Raw genomic sequence first — 16,343 nt, 5'->3', positions numbered from 1 at the left:
GGACTGGTACGTGCAGATGTCCGAGTCCGGAGCCTCAGCCGTGGCCAATTTCCACGACTTCCTAGCCGAGCTGAAGCATTACTTCGAGGACCCCCTGGCGAATGAAAGGGCCAAGAGCACACTTAAAGTGCTTCGCCAAGGAAGAAAAGCGGTGGCTGACTACGCCCTCGAGTTCAAGGTCCTCGCAGGCAAAATCCCAGAATGGTCTGAGGCCACCTTGATCGACATGTTCAAGGATGGCCTCAACCGGGAGGTGCTACAATGGGCACTCTACAGGGATGACCCAGCCTCCCTTCACGGGTGGATTTGCCTAGCCGGAAAAGCGGAGCACGCTCAGTGCATGTTCCTGCTCACGACTGCAAATGACAAAATCCCTCCCAGCACAAGAGGACCAGTCCCACAGTCGGGCCCGACCTGGGACGCAGACCAACAACAGAGGCTTGCCCGCGGGCAATGTACCAAGTGTGGGAAGACGGGCCACCGAGCGGCGGACTGTTTCAAAGACAGGACAATGGATCGCCCGCCCAGACCAACACCAAAGACACCGCACAAGCCATCCAACCCCCCCAGACGTCTGACAGGCGTGCTAGCAACCCCGGATGAGGAAGCGGACGCCTACCGCGCAGGGGACGTGATCGACGCCCAAGAACAGCCGGCAGAAAACGCCCCCCACCTGCTCTAAGCAGCGCCGCTGGGCAGGTGGTAAAGAAGGGGCGCAACAACCCCAGGGTGCGTGACGATTGCTCCATCCTGGCAGGGACAATTGAACTCTCGTATGGCCCTAGAGCCATCGCGGTCGAGGCTCTGGTGGACTCTGGGTGCTCCAGAAATCTGATCCACCCAGACATTGTCGCCGCACTAAAACTGCCCTGCTTCCCCCTCCCTAAACCGCTGGCGTTCCAACAACTCGACGGCTCTACAGCGGGGGGGGGAGGGGACTGGCCACCCAGGGGACCAGAAAGGTCACCCTGACAATGGGCACCCACAAGGAATCCATAGACTTTGAGGTAACCCAGGTAGGGAAACCCATAGTAGTGCTGGGGATCCCCTGGCTAGCACGCCACAACCCACACGTAGATTGGAGGACACGCTCCATCACGTTCAAAGACGGCGTCTACCAGGCACCGACGCCGGACAAATCATCTGCTCTGACGGTGGGGAGGGCGGAACTCGACCAAACCCACGACCCCCTCCCCAGAAGAACTGCCGGAGCAATACGTGGACTTTGCAGATGTCTTCGGAGAAGAGGAGGCGGACCAATTACCCCCCCACCGCAAGACGGACTGCACAATTGAACTGCTCCCAGACGTCCCATTACCCAAGCCCAAGATCTACCCCATGACCCAGAGAGAATTAGCGGCGCTGCGGGAATTCTTGGACAAAAACCTCTCCAGGGGCTTCATAGAACCAGCGAACTCGCCGGTTGGAGCACCCGTCCTATTTTGTGAAAAGAAGGACGGCACCCTGAGACTATGCACCGATTACCGCGGATTAAATTCCGCTTCCCTATCCAACAAATACCCCCTACCCCTCGTAAAGGACATGCTGGCACACTTGTCAAAGGGAAGGGTGTTTTCCAAACTCGACCTCCGCGAGGCGTATTACAGAATCCGCATCAGGGAGGGGGACGAGTGGAAAATGGCGTTCAACTGCGCCTTGGGCTCCTTCCAATACAAGGTGCTGCCTTTTAGTCTGGCGGGGGCCCCGGGGGTCTTCATGCAACTCATCAGTGAGGTACTGCATGAACATCTGTTCAAGGGCGTACTAGTATACCTGGATGATGTCCTCATCTACACGAGGACGCAGAGGGAACACAAGAGGTTAGTGAGGCAAGTCCTCACTAAACTCCGGAAAGCTAAACTTTACGCCAAGCTGTCCAAGTGCGAGTTCCACAAGTTGCGCTTGGACTACTTAGGCTACAGAATCTCTGACAAGGTCATAGAGATGGACCCAGCGAAGGTTCAGGCAGTTTTGAGCTGGGAGCGCCCACACACCAGGCGCCAGCTTCAAAACTTCCTTGGTTTCGCAAACTTCTATAGGTCCTTCACGAGGGGGTTTGCGGAAATTGCCCTGCCCTTAACTGATTTACTGAAAACCAAAGGTGTCGGGGAGACACGCAAGGTAAAAAACCCAGGGGCCGCGCTTAATTGGACTCCCGCCTGTCAAAGCGTGTTTGACAGGTTAAAAGTGCTCTTTACAGCGGAGCCAATTCTATCCCACCTGGACCTCGAACGGCCTTTTGTAGTGCAGGTGGACGCTTCCGACTTCTCCATAGGGGCCATCCTGCTGCAAAAGGATTCTGCTGGAATCCTGAAGCCATGCGCCTATCTCTCCAGAAAATTTTCAGAGACAGAGAGGCGCTGGCACGTGTGGGAAAAGGAAGCCTTTGCAGTTAAAGCAGCACTGGAAGCTTGGCGCCACCTGTTGGAAGGGACAACCTGCCCGTTTGAGGTCTGGACAGACCACCGCAACCTCGAGGCGCTCCGCACGCCCTGACGCCTCAGCCCCAAACAAATCTGCTGGGCTCATTTCTTCAGCCGGTTCAACTTCCAGCTGAAGTTCATCCCAGGGAAAAAGAATTTCCTGGCAGACGCACTCTCCCGACTGCCATAGGATGTGGAGCCTATCTACGACATCGTGGGGATGGTGCTCTCTGATTCCCAGCTGGGTCTGGCGGTGGTCACCCGGGGGTGCGCTCGGGGACAGCCTGGCCCCCCCTCACGAGCAACCCCGGCGCAACTCGCCCCTAGACGCAGGCAACTGCAAATGCCAGGTGGGTTACAGTCCGATTTTGCAACGGCGTTAAAATCAGACCCCTGGCTCCTCGCCAACCCCAACAAGGTCACCATGGACCAGGACCTCGCGTGGGCGGAGGGAAGGTTATACGTACCTAATTCTCAATGACAGGCGATCCTCAACAGATCGCACGACAGCAAACAGGCTGGTCACTTTGGGTTCTTGAAAACCCTACATCTAACTCGGAGGCAGTTTTGGTGGCCCTCGCTGAGGAAGGACATCAAGCAGTATGTGGCGTCCTGCCCAGTGTGCGCAATGGCCAAGCGGCCGGCTGGTAAACCCCAGGGGCCGCTGCAACCCGTGGCTGAACCCTCCCGCCCGTGGGATGAAATCTCAATGGATTTCATTGTGGATTTACCGTCTAGCCAAAAGAAAACGGTCATATGGGTAGTAAAAGACTACTTCTCAAAACAAGCCCACTTCATCCCCTGCGCCTCGATCCTGTCAGCACAACAGCTGGCAAAACTGTTCCTAGTCCACGTGTACCGCCTACACGGCTGCCCCTCCTGCTTGGTGACTGATAGGGGCACACAATTTACCTCGAGATTCTGGCGGGCTTTTTTAAAACTGATAGGTACCCAGCAAGCCCTGTCAACCTCCTGGCATCCCCAGACGGACGGATCTACGGAGATCCTTAATGCCACACTGGAACAATTCCTCCGCTTCTATATCAATTACCACCAGGACGATTGGGTGGACTTACTCCTGTTTGCAGAGGTCGCATACAATAACACGATACATCAAAGCACGGGACAAACCTCCTTTGGGGTGGTGTTGGGTCGGGGGTTCGTCCCCATCCCTGAGTTACCCCAACCCCCGTCCCCAGCAGTAGCCACCTGTGAGTGGGGTACGAAACTTGCAGATTCCTGGCCGATCATCAAAGACGCGCTTAAAGAGGCACAAACCACCTACAAAATACAAGTGGACAAACACCAGCACCAACAACCAACGTTTCGGGTGGGGGACATGGTCTACCTATCCACCAGATTCATAAAATCACCGCAACCGTCCAAAAAACTGGCTCCCACGTTTATTGGGCCATTCCAGGTGACACAGATCGTGAACCCAGTCACGGTGCGCTTGGATCTGCCCCATAATTTAAAGAGACTGCACCCGGTGTTCCACTGCAGTTTACTCAAGCCAGCAAGTGACCCCTCCCGGTGGCACCCATGCACGACCCCCCCCCCCCACCAGTGATGATAGACGGGCAGCAACACTTCGAAGTAAAGGAGGTACTTGACTCCCGCAAGCTACGGGGCTCCCTCCAATACTTAATCAAATGGGAACACTTCCCGCACCCTGAGTGGGTCGCTGCCTGCAACATCCAGGCTCCAGACCTGATCCGCACCTTCCATATCGCCTACCCCTCCAAACCCACGGCTTAACCTTCTCAAAGGGGGGCAGCATGTCATGATCACCGTTGCGATGCTTGTGACATCGCAACGGCTCGCATGACAATGCAGGGAAATGGGTCCCTGGCGGATTAAGGGAAAAGGCAACTAGGTAACAAAAGAGAGCAACAGGTGCTGGCAACAAAGTATCAACTCTAGCCAGAGGCACGGAAGGGAAAGATACAATGTTGCAAAGAAAGCAATTGACAAGACCAGACCAAGAGGCGCGCCCGAGCTGTCAAAGAGATTACGAACCTGATCGCCCGGCAATGAACCATCACCGGCCAGGGAAGCAATCGAGGAAATGCCCGGAGCACAGGAGGGGCTCCTCTTTCTGTAGGATATTGTGTTCTGCAGTGGATAGTGGGCGGCTGGACATGTTGACCACCCATTGTGATTCTGGTGCCTCTTTGTTTCTGGAATTCAGTTTAAGTAGTTTGGTTTGGAGTTTGGTTTTCCTTTTTTTGGCTTGTCTCAGTGATGTGGTCTTGATTGTAGTTGTCAGCGTGTTGATGTGTTCAGAAGTCATAGTTTGTTCTAGTTGTTCTTTCAGGTTGTCTATGGTGTGTTGATATTTGTTTAATCTGAGATGGGTGTCCATTTGCTTTGATTAGAATCTTGAAAGCCTGTTAGTTTCTGTTTGCCCCATCTTATTTCACCATCTTATACTGTATTAAACAAAATCAAGGTGGGGTTATTTTGAGTTTCTTTCTCATACTTTCTACTTTTCCAGCACTGAGTTTCCTTTTCTCCTCCCTTAATGGTTCTCTGCTCTCTTCCTTAGGTCAGATCTACATTGCTTTGCAATATGTGACTAAAGATGTTAGAGATAACCAGGAGTGGTATTTTGTATGGAAGGATATTTAAACTTTGTTCCAGCACTGATCACAAATTTCTAGGCTCCATATCATAGACACCCTGATCTTTACATTTCAGTGCAATTTTCAGGAAATATTCAGTTATCTGGATATCTCCTGAGAATCTAACCCTTCTTGTGGTCTTGCCCCAGTTTTACAGAGGTAAAATGTTCATTAGTACTTTGCTATGCTTTCAACCAGCTGTGCTGTATCATCTTCTGAATCATCTAAAGCAGTATTTCTTGATCTCGGCAGCTTGAAGATGTGTGGACTTCAACTCCCAGAATTCTGCAACCAATTCTGGGAGTTGAAGTCCACACATCTTCAAGATGCCATGGTTGAGAAACACTGATCTAAAGAGCTTTGACAAGAAAATCTATCCCTCTTCTTCTAGAAACCACAACCTAATCTATATAATCTGGCAGCTCTGCTCTCCCCAAATACTGTTGTAGGAAGGGAGCACTATCACTACAAGGAAAACTTAGAGAGCACACTCTTTATATGGACAGATTCCTCCAGCTGTTGTTTGTCTTATTTGTGAATAGGGGCCCTGTGATACCTAAAACATGTGCTTTTCCAGTGCATTATGTCAAAACATTTATTTTGCATCCAAATGAATGCCTTGTATTAGAGATTGTGAAGTATCCTTCAGTTTACTTAGTTATTTTCCAGTGAAAATGCTGATGCTGCTAAACCTTTGGCTTATTTTTAACCACATAGTCTATGTAAATTATGATTTTTTTTACACCCCATTCCTAATCTTTGGAGTATAATGCTTCACAGTTAAGAACATGCTAAGTATATAGTCAGTCATTGGTTTTTATTTAATTGTAAGTATGCTTTGAAAATGGTTTGTAATTTTTGTTGTTGTGTTTCTTAAAGGAAAACGCCAGATCCATCATTTAGGGAACCAGCTTCAACTAAATCAGCATTGTCTTGATACAGCCTTCAACTTTTTCAAAATGGCAGTGAGCAAGCACTTAACGCGTGGGAGGAAGATGACCCATGTCATAGCAGCGTGTCTCTACTTGGTGTGTAGGACAGAAGGCACTCCACGTATCCTTTCACTATTCAGCAACAAGATCATTTTAAAATGTCTTGGAAATTTCTAGGATTATATGAATAGAAGATTATTTTCATATCTGTGAAAGTTTGGGGTGTAATTATTCCAGCAATAATTACCATTCCAATTTGGATAAATGTAGACAGTTGATGGAGATTATTAATTGGTGGGAATTATTAGATTTAATGGCAGTTAGGAAAGGGTTTGGGTTGGAGACAGGCCATCTCATTAGATTAGACCACCATATGATTATTTTTCAGGAGAATCTACATCTCTGACCAGTTTCCTAGTTCTAAATCCTGAGAGACACACACGTTCTGAAGGGGCTTGCTGACTGGGTGGATGTGTTAAAACAGTTCTTGTCCTGTATATGTGTAGTTAAGGATGATTAAATAATAAATGTAATTAAGACAAATGTACTCTAAATTACAAAAACAGTGTACTTCATCTGGAATCTAGCCAGGAGCTTGTCCTCCGCTGATAAAACCCTATCCTATCTGCTTCCGCTGAGCAAATGGTCTATTTTTAATTTTTGTACTCTTCTCTATTTTAATTTCATAAGCCTGCTTTTCCTGTAGTGCATGCATTTTCTTGTGCTGTTAGATTTTCTGGGTTTGTTTCCATTTTTCCACATTATTCTGGTTAAGAGTGAAATTAGATTCTGATGTCCAGACAGATAAGAGATCAGGGTAATTTGAGACAAAGATGAAGAACTTATTCTTTACAAATCTATAATAAGAAAAAATTGCCCTGCAGGAATCTTGTGGAGTTGAAAGTGAAAAAAATCAAACAGGAAAAGGTAGATGCTAAATTACCTAATCTAAAGAAGTATAGGAAATGTACAGAAGACAAAATATTTTTTTAGAAAAGAGGTGTATCTAACACAGCTGAAGTTGGGTTTGCTCGGTGACACTTCACATGATTCTGTTTACCCACCATGTTGCCAGAACTGTGGATTCACGCAGTGCTCTAGTGCAAGACATAATATTGTCTGCCTGTGAGGAAGACCCCTTCTGCATGTGGCAGGTCAGTTTTTGATCTACCCAAAATTCTTCTGTGTGTGTGAAAATTTTCTTGCTTTTGTATTCTGTATAATCAAGATTTCTGCTTGTGGTTTGACTGGTTTTTCCACTTTTATAAATTGATTAATAGAATGAAATGCCATTTAAATAGTAATTATAGGTTAGCTATTTTTTTTGGTTAGGCTTTCTAAGAGGGGCAAACTGAGTCCAACAACAAGCTTTCCTCAGTTAGGAGAAATTTCTTATATTAAAAGTCTAGAGATAGCATTGCAAAAGTTGTCAGAGGAACTTTTCAAAAGAGAGCCATTCATCATTTTAAAACATTTCCATATGTCTGGTGGTGTGGTATGCAGTATAAGGTAGCTATTATATATGCCCTCTTTTTTAACAGGTGGGAATACTTAAAAATATTTTATGAATCAGTATTAGCACTTTTGGTATTATTTTATTGGCATAAACTGCTTCAGTTTTCCCCTTGCAATTACCTTGACATCTGGTCCTCAGAAAGTAGTAGTATATGAGAGAGGCCACTTGACTTAGTGATCTGTGTGATTCTGTTACATAAACTCAGGCAGTTAGTAGAATGGATGACCAGTTTTGTGAACATGGGCAAGCTGGATATATTAGAATGGTTTCACTTGTACAGAGTTCCACTTAACGTTCTTGCTTCCTTGCTTTTTTCCAGTATGCTGGCTACCTTCATTGTTGTGGACATGACATTTAATTAGGATCAGACCTTATGAAGGATTAGGGAAGCAGTCCCTCTTTCTGGGCAGCTAGATACATGGAAGCATACCTGCAGAGAGAGGAGTGGTAGTTCAGTGCTTTTTATATTGAAAGGTTCCAGACTCAGTCTCTAGCACCTCCATTTAAATGGGTCAGAGGTCAGATGGTGGACAAGATATTTGCAAAAGATTTGGATAGCTGCTACCAAGCAGAGGAGACAGTACTGGGTGAAAGGACAAATGGTCTGCCCTGCTGAAAAGTTCCTATGATTCTTCCTTCACCATGCTTGGTAATGCATCTTACTATCTGTAATGAGAGGACATATGATTATTCCATCTATCCATCCATCCATCCATCCATCCATCCACTTATATTCTTCTTCTAATACCTATACTGAGCGCCATCATAGAAAATCCCCTTCCTTGCACAGAACTGCACATAAAAGGGGATGGATTGTAGCCGTCAGGATGAATTGTGAAATTATTGGAAGACCAACATATTTAGTGGCACCAGATGGAGAAGACTGGACCAGACTATATACGTGAAGTACTTTGAACCCTCAGTGGCAATGGCAATAGCTTTCATAATAATAATTTAATGGCATTTAAAGAAAATTCTTCACTAAGAATGTCTGAACATTGCAAGTATTACAATCAAAATTTAAGCATACATAATAGATTCTTCTTTTGTAGAATTCTGCTCCTAGTAGTCAATAGACTATATCAGTTATAGAAAGGGCATAGGTCTTCCCCTTCGATCATAGAATTGGAAAAGTACTGGAGGCCAAATGGGTTAGACTTGTTCAGTGCAGGAAATCTAGTGTATTTTCTTCTTCTTTTTGAAGACTTCCAGCAACTAAGAATTCTCTGTCTCATGTAATTCTGTTATTAGACTGTTTGTTTGTTTATTTAATTTTTATCCCGCCTTTATTATTTTTGCATCTTTGCAGACCCGTATTTGAAACTTTCCAGAACTTAGAGGTTTTTGACAGAAGCCCCAGTTCCCTATAACTTCTACTAAATTGTATATTTATTACATAGCTTCAGAGCACTTTTCTTTCTCCTTCATCCATATTCCTTTTTATACAAATGTTGCTTTCTTTCTTTTTTTTGCCATCATTCATGGATATTAAGAAGGAAAAGGTCTCAGATGTGAAAGTTGGCCGACCTATGGGCTTGGAGGCCTGCTTTTCAGGTGCTCGTGCTGCCAAAGGGAGCATCTCCCGCTGAATGGAAATAGCCTCTGCCTTTTATATCTTGGGAATGAAATACTTTTAACTCTCATAATCTTTGCCAGACTTTCACAAAGCAGGTTCAGCACAATCACCCATCTTGTCTCAGGGTGAGCCTTTGGGGGGAGCCTTCCATTGATGAGTTGATCTCTCTATTGGTCTCGGATCCTGACCATCTCTGCAATGGATTATGATGATACTCAGGCCTCTTCTGGGACTTGATCCTATTGGCTTTCCCACCTACATGTTACTTTACTGTTCAGAATGTGAACGGCTTCTGTGCTGAAATTCTGTACAGTTCTTTTTCTGGCTTTAAAAGCTTCACTAGAAGCAGTTTTAGTTATAGTAATATTGTGTAGAGCATGACATGCTGGCTGGGGAATTCCAGGAGCTGAAGTCTACACATCTTAAAGTTGCCAAGGTTGAGAAACACTGGTCTAGAAGAAGGCTGGCTGCATATTTTCCTGGAGTAAAAGCTGAGTTTTTCTTTAAAGGATATTGAGCATTGTTCTTACCTTTACATTTGCTCTCAGCCTTGCATACAAGTTGAGGTGTTCCTTCTGGCTGAGCAAAATAGGTGCCTCAGATTTCATCCACACATGTCCATTTATGAATGGAACAATATATATCTGTGAGCCCCATCTCCAACAGAATCTGCTCTGTAGAGCTGAGGGGCCCTTTGAAACAGATCTCAACAGGATGCATGGGGCTGTAGGAAAATCTGTTATATAAGCAGAAATTTGCTTATGCAACCTTAGGTATCACTTTGTATGATACCTTGAACAGTGCTTTTTTGGTATACTTTTAATTTGTTTTCATCATTCACAAAGGGAATGTTTATTGCATTGTGTAATAATACCCTATGCGCTGTAACATTGACCTAGAACATTCTTCATATCAGAACGTGAGAAAACTCCCTTATATCGAGTCTGATCTTTGCTTGATCTCACTCAGAGCTGTCTACTGTGACAGAACACTCCATGGTCTTGGGAATAAACTTTTTCTATCTCTGGGACTTTATTTTCTTTGGAGATGGATTATTAGGCTATTACCTGGTGTTAAAAGGACATAGGAAATTGCATTTTATTACTGAGGATCCCTTCCCATTCCAGTACTATTTTTTTAATTTGGATTTTAACTAAAGAGTGATAAGCTGACTTCTCTCTGACCCTGTATTTCATTTCTGCATCATGTTGGGTGAATTACATGCAGGAACTTGTGCTATGATCTTGGCAGGAAAGTACTTGCTACTGCTTTTGTGGCGTAACCAAATAAAGTAGATAGCCAGGACCATTTGTTTTTAAAAATTCTAATGGAAGTTCAGACTGGATGAACTAATACTGTAGTTAATCTGCTAGTAAGTGTAAAGTAGAAGATTTTGAACTGTGTGTCAGTGAGATGTTAAATTTTCTTTGTTCTTTTGCCTTTCTTCTAGGGACTAAGGATAATGAGTAGTCTCTTCCTCAGCATTCCTGCAAGGGAATAAAATACTCTGGAAGTTAGGGCCAATATCAGTGTTAGTGGATCCCGTCAGTGGCCAGGATCCTCCAGCATTTTAAGAAAGATTCATAGCTGTGGGTAGAGTTGATAGATGTTCAGGTTGGATTGAGGCCCAGGGCTTAACATTTATTACCACTGTTCAAGGTATCATACAAAGTGATATGAAGTGGTTTGCTTCATGGACTTTTGCCCTGCAAACAAGGTGCAGTTTGCTATGGGGAACCACAACAACAGAAGATAGCCCTATAACCGATCCAGCACTGAGGACAGTTCAAAGCAACTAAGTGACATAGGGAGCAAAGGGTTAAGCCAGGGCCCTCACCCCATTGCCCTTATTTGAGCAGGAAGGGAGGGAGGGAGGGAGGGAGGGAGGGAGGAAGGAAAGAAAGAAATGTGGCTTCTATCTCCTGGGTTGATGAGGTCCCTTTAAGGGTTCCAGGGAGGCCGTCGCAGCCCCCTTTAAAGATTGTCTATTCCTACCCAAACTGTTATATCACTCTCACTAAATTATAACATGTGAAGGCAGAATGTTTGCCTTGGGCTAGGAGAGACATGTGGAGCTCTGTTGTTTCTTGTAACTGTTCTCTGGAGCAAGCTGTATCAAAATAAAGTGCAGCCTTTGTGCTGGATCACGGTCAGATTTGGAACAGGACAGTATGCAAAAAGGATTTGATTGCCTTTCCCCCAGTATATTGCTGGCAGCTATTATTTTGCTAGCGGCAAATGTTACGTACAGACTGTATTTTTCTTTTGAAGAGCTTTAGTAAATCAGGTTAAGCTTAAGTATCTCTCAGTTTTTAAAAAAACTGATCATGAACAGAACACTTTTTATCTTGGAAATGAGACTGTTTGCCATCTTTGGAGGATTAAGAGGCATAAAAGTGGGAAGTTGTCTTTATTTTAATAGAAGTATGTATTTAGTTGTCAGTTTAAAAATATGGGCACTGCAGTTGGTTTTGTTGAGAAAATTAACCTGAGTCACTGGCCCTATGACAGAGTAAAGTCTTGAACTTTTTAAATTTAATTGATACTTAAATTCAGCTACTGTTTTAGTAAATTAGTTTGAGTCTTCAAACTCAGGATGCTTTCTTCGGGAGATTCAGATATAGCTATGCATGTGCATACTCATGTACTGTACATTAGGGTAAATAAACAGCTTCCTAATATTCATTTAAAGAGGTGCTTCTGCTTATGGAGCTATTACAGTATGGAGGAGTATGGAGATGGCCTTAAAGAAGGCATTCAACAGCCATTGGGTAAGCACCAGTATAACCCTGAAAGGGAAGAAGGAGTGAGGAAGAAGCTCAAGACTTCCCTGCCTTGACTCTCTTTTATATAAGAGAGGGGAGAGAAAATCTTTGTCAGGCTTTCAACATTCTGTAATTGTACCCTGCAGTAATAATAATAGAGTTACAATAGTCCTTGTGGAGTCTGTTTCCTGATTTGGCCTACCAGGGTAACCCACGCCACAGAACAGCTTGCTCAGCACTGTTACAAACATCAACAGCAAGTTTATATACAGATAACAAACCTGCACAGCTTGACGGTACACTTAATGCAGCAGCTGGGACAAGACTTGCCTTAGCCAGGGGCAGTTCAACAATCTGCTGCCTAGCCAATAGTTCTTTGCTCTCATGGAAGTTTGCTGGAGAAGTTTAGAGGAGCCCAGGGTCAATTTCTAACTTTCTAACTGGATCGGTTATAGGGCTATCTTCTGTTGTTGTGGTTCCCCATAGCAAACTGCACCTTGTTTGCAGGGCAAAAGTCCATGAAGCAAACCACTTCATATCACTTTGTATGATACCTTGAACAGTGTGAATTGTTTACTGCAGGTGTGCCAGCAAAATTTCCTACAGATCACCCCTAGGTGACATTTGTTCTGAGTTTGCAGAAAGAAGGGGCAGTCAAATGAGCTATGCCCTTCGTTGGGGGCAGTGATCAATTATTGGACAGCTACCACAAATTCATGCAAAGAATTGAATTTGAGAGGTGTGTATGATTTGGTCAGAATGAAAAAGGGACATGAATATTTAACTGTCTTTGATACCAGATGTGGCAAATCTGAGTAACAGTAATGCCATTAAAATTGGTTAATTGTAGTGGGGTCCTCTCCAGATTAATGAATAAAATATTTTCTGATTTTTTGGATAAATCTGTAGAGCTGTACTTGGATAACATACTGATTTTTTTAGATCCTTCTTTGCATGAAACTGACTCATTTTAGAAGGGTCTTAGAGTAACTCTGCAGACACAAGCTTTTTGCTAGGATGGAAAAATGCGTGTTTGGCCTTCCTCAGTTGGATTATTTGGATTACTAGCTCTCTACAAAATTAATACAAATGGATCCTAGAAAGGTTCAGTCTGTACTCGCAAGACAAGCATTTAGAAAAGTGAATAATGTCTAGTGTTTTCTGGGCTTTGCAAATTTTTATGGAAAGTTTATCCCTAATTTTGCAGACCACACAAGACCTCTGTCACAACACCTAAAGAAAGGACATACATTCAATAGGTTTACTCAAGAGCAAGCAATATTTCAAGATTTGAAAATTGCAACACTATCAATTCTCAAAATAGGTCATTCTGATGATAGGCTGTGATCAAACACTTACTGCGCTTAAGCAGTGTGTTAGAGATTTGGAATCCCAACTGGATGAATCTACCCTACCCAGGAACATGTTCCTAAGTAGTCATGCTCTTTTGTTTAGGCCAGCAAGATGCAACTCCCTGTGTGGAAAAATACCCAGACACTTCTGATTTATGTTGTGTACATTTATTTTTGTCAGACCAGTACAATTCTGTTTTCTTGAATATGGCTAAATTTTATCATCATCAGAACATGTCTAGTTTTCTGTAAAACTAGGCATGCTCTGATGACCCAGTGACCTAGCTACGACTTTATGTTGTCTTATTTAGTTCCTTGCCCTGTTTATCATGTTTATAAAAAACTTGAAAACTTGTGCTAGTTGTGCCATAATTCTTTTTTGTCAAGTGAGCATGAATGAGCTTGAAGAAAGAAAATTAATTTTTGTTATTAATGGAGATTAACTTTTTTTTCCTCCTGAACTATAATGACCTTGTAGAGAGAAAATGGGTTTTAGAATTTTGTGTTTATTTTTAAACTATGTTTTGTTCTGAAAAGTTTTAACAAAGAGCAGAAAAACTTACTTTACTCTGCCCAGTGGACTGTAGAACTGTAGTGGTGGAACTGAGTTTATAGGATAAAAGATTGGCAGTCTCAAACTTCTTCTCTCAGAAACCCTGCAAACTCTAGGTCTGCCTCCTGCTTTGGTGTTTTAAAGGCTTTAATATTCAGAATACTTTGGTTGTTCTAGGTTTACTGGCCTTCTCCAACCTGTTGCTCTCCAGATGTTTTGGACTACATCTTGAGGGCTTTGCATTTGAAAAGGCTTAGTCTGGTCATGTAAAGTGGATATAGGATGACTCTTGATGTTTTTACCACCACCTAATATATTTCTGGAACAGGACAAAATGTAGCAGAAAGCAATGGAAATAGCTCTGTTATAGAATTTCTTTACTAGGTGTCATGGTACCATCCTAATTTCTGGTTGGTGTGCTGTAGTTGGCCATCTTTTATATTTAATAGAAGTTTTATAACTGGGTAAATAAGGATTTTATTTTGTGCATTATGTTCAAACTTTGCCGCTTCTGTTGTATAATTGTTGGATTCTGTCTTAGCTATATTTCATTTTTCAAGAGTTTGGAGACAAGTTTCAGTTGGTACCAGGATTTCTGACATTTATTAATGTAACTCAGCCTAGAAAATAGTGAAGAAATGTGCAAAATGAATGCACAGGTAAAATCCCTCTTTCATCTGTTGTGTAAAGACTCAGAACTTACAAAAGTGAAAAAGCTTAATGTAACTTTCCTTCTCCAACTACTGGATTTCCCAGTTATAGTATATCTCATTAGAATTACATGTTTTCCACAATAGGTAGGGGATGTTGATAGCTAGAGTGGTGAGTAGTTGTAATTGATTAGGCAGGAACAAGAAGTTTCCAAGCTAAAGAGAACAGTTATGTCAACATAGATCAGATGTCCCTCAAGGGCAGCAAGGATAGTATCTGTTGACTCAACATGGCAGGAGGAAAGGGCCTAGAATGTAAACCTCAGAGCACAGACAAGAAAATCAAATGCTAGTTTTGGAGGCAGAGACTGAAGTGCATGGGCAAAAGGTAAAAAGTTCTATCTGGCTTCATTCTGTCAGTCAGGCATTAGTTTCAGGTCACCCAGGAAAAAACAAAGCTGAACCAAACCGTGTAATAATTGTAAGGCAGCTTTCCTGATTTTTGGTACCATATAGGTGAGTTACTGCTATTGGTTACACACTTTTAAATAAAAACCCTTATGAAAGGTTGACTAAAGGCAGTTGAAACATTTTTGGAATATTAGACTCTTGTTTACAATAGCCAAGTAGCTATTTATATTTATAGAGGGTTTGAAAAGTGGTAGGTGGGTATATTGCATGCAGAGGTCTATCTGTCTCTATGCCATTCAAGGATAATAGACCTGAAATGCTGCCTAAGTTGAGCAGTAATCTGCCTTGAGCTCTGAAGCGCTCTTCAGTAGGCCTTCATTCAACAACATTTATCTTCTGATAGTTTAATTCTGTAGCTCTTAAACTGGGGCTTACCTTGTAAACAAAGAAACCATATTGCAGATCATGTTTTCAGTTAACTAGGGCCCAGAATAAAATAAATTTAGCAGTGAGTGGGTGATTCTAATTTGAGGTATTATTTAGTATTAGTTCTCTTATCTCCCACCCCACTTCCCATTCTTAAAAAAGTCTTTTTTTCTTTAGTTTCCCATACTTATTTCTTTTATTCTTCTCATGTTCCTGTCATTGTAGAATTTCTGATCCTTTTCTATCAATCCAGTTTATTCTTTCTGTGTCCCCAGAAAATCCCAGATAATGATTGATTTGCCATCCAGAGTAGTTGAGAGTCAGGCAGCATGCAAGTATTATTATGGTTGGTCACGCATTCAGCCAGATGTTAGACTGGATTTGGCATTTTTATCAACCTATTGAGTCCTTCCCAAGGACCTAGGATTGGCAGATGTTGCTGTCTGATGCTGTTAAAGGTATCGTCACAGGATGTAAGCTATTCCAATTAAAGCTGCCTTTTGCAATTGACGGTGATTTTGTCAGTGCTGATGCTCGAGATGTTTTGGAATTATTATTATTTTAAGAACTATTCTGTCTAAAGTCTCTTAGCAATTGAAGATGTAGATTAGTTCTGATAGAAGGGAAACTGCATCCTGTTTCTCACCTCACCTGCCTTTCCTGTCAAAAACAACCATACTTAACTGTCCACTTCAAACATCTTGCTAACCTAACCTTTCCTAATCTAGATGTTCTTCGGATATCCATCTATATATAGATATAGATATAGATATAGATATAGATATAGATATAGATATATGATATATACAGACATATGATATATATATATATGTGGCATAGCAGTTCGGTGGTCATGCTGCTTTTTTGTCTTGCTGGGAAATCCTTGTGAGGTCCAGCAGCCAGATGTGTAGACTGTTTAACCGTGACAAGTCACATTGCCTGGGGTGCACCATGAGGAGGCTACCGGGTTGGGCTGAGAGAAGGTGACTGGCCCAAGGTCACCCAGCCAGCTTTCATGCCTAAGGCAGGACTAGAACTCACAGACTCCTGGTTTCTAGCCCAGCACCTTAACCACTAGACCAAACTGGCTCTCCTCCTATAATTTTGTCTGCCAG

The 16,343-nt window shown here is 43.2% G+C and overlaps 2 protein-coding genes across 3 annotated transcripts in view; one reads left to right on the top strand and one right to left on the bottom strand.

Annotated features, from left to right (window-relative positions):
• Positions 1-16,343, top strand: part of BRF1 (BRF1 RNA polymerase III transcription initiation factor subunit) — a 261,227-nt gene that overhangs the window by 47,803 nt on the left and 197,081 nt on the right. For both annotated transcript variants that reach the window (XM_063290422.1, XM_063290421.1), the window contains exon 3: positions 5,927-6,100. In XM_063290422.1, coding sequence (XP_063146492.1) covers positions 5,927-6,100 — 174 coding nt within the window. The remainder of the gene's footprint in view (positions 1-5,926; positions 6,101-16,343) is intronic.
• Positions 1-16,343, bottom strand: part of BTBD6 (BTB domain containing 6) — a 128,910-nt gene that overhangs the window by 77,595 nt on the left and 34,972 nt on the right. The window lies entirely within an intron of this gene.

This window comes from Candoia aspera, chromosome 1 (genome assembly GCF_035149785.1).
Source record: "Candoia aspera isolate rCanAsp1 chromosome 1, rCanAsp1.hap2, whole genome shotgun sequence".
Taxonomy (NCBI): domain Eukaryota; kingdom Metazoa; phylum Chordata; class Lepidosauria; order Squamata; family Boidae; genus Candoia; species Candoia aspera.
This window is presented reverse-complemented; position numbering and strand designations above follow the sequence as displayed.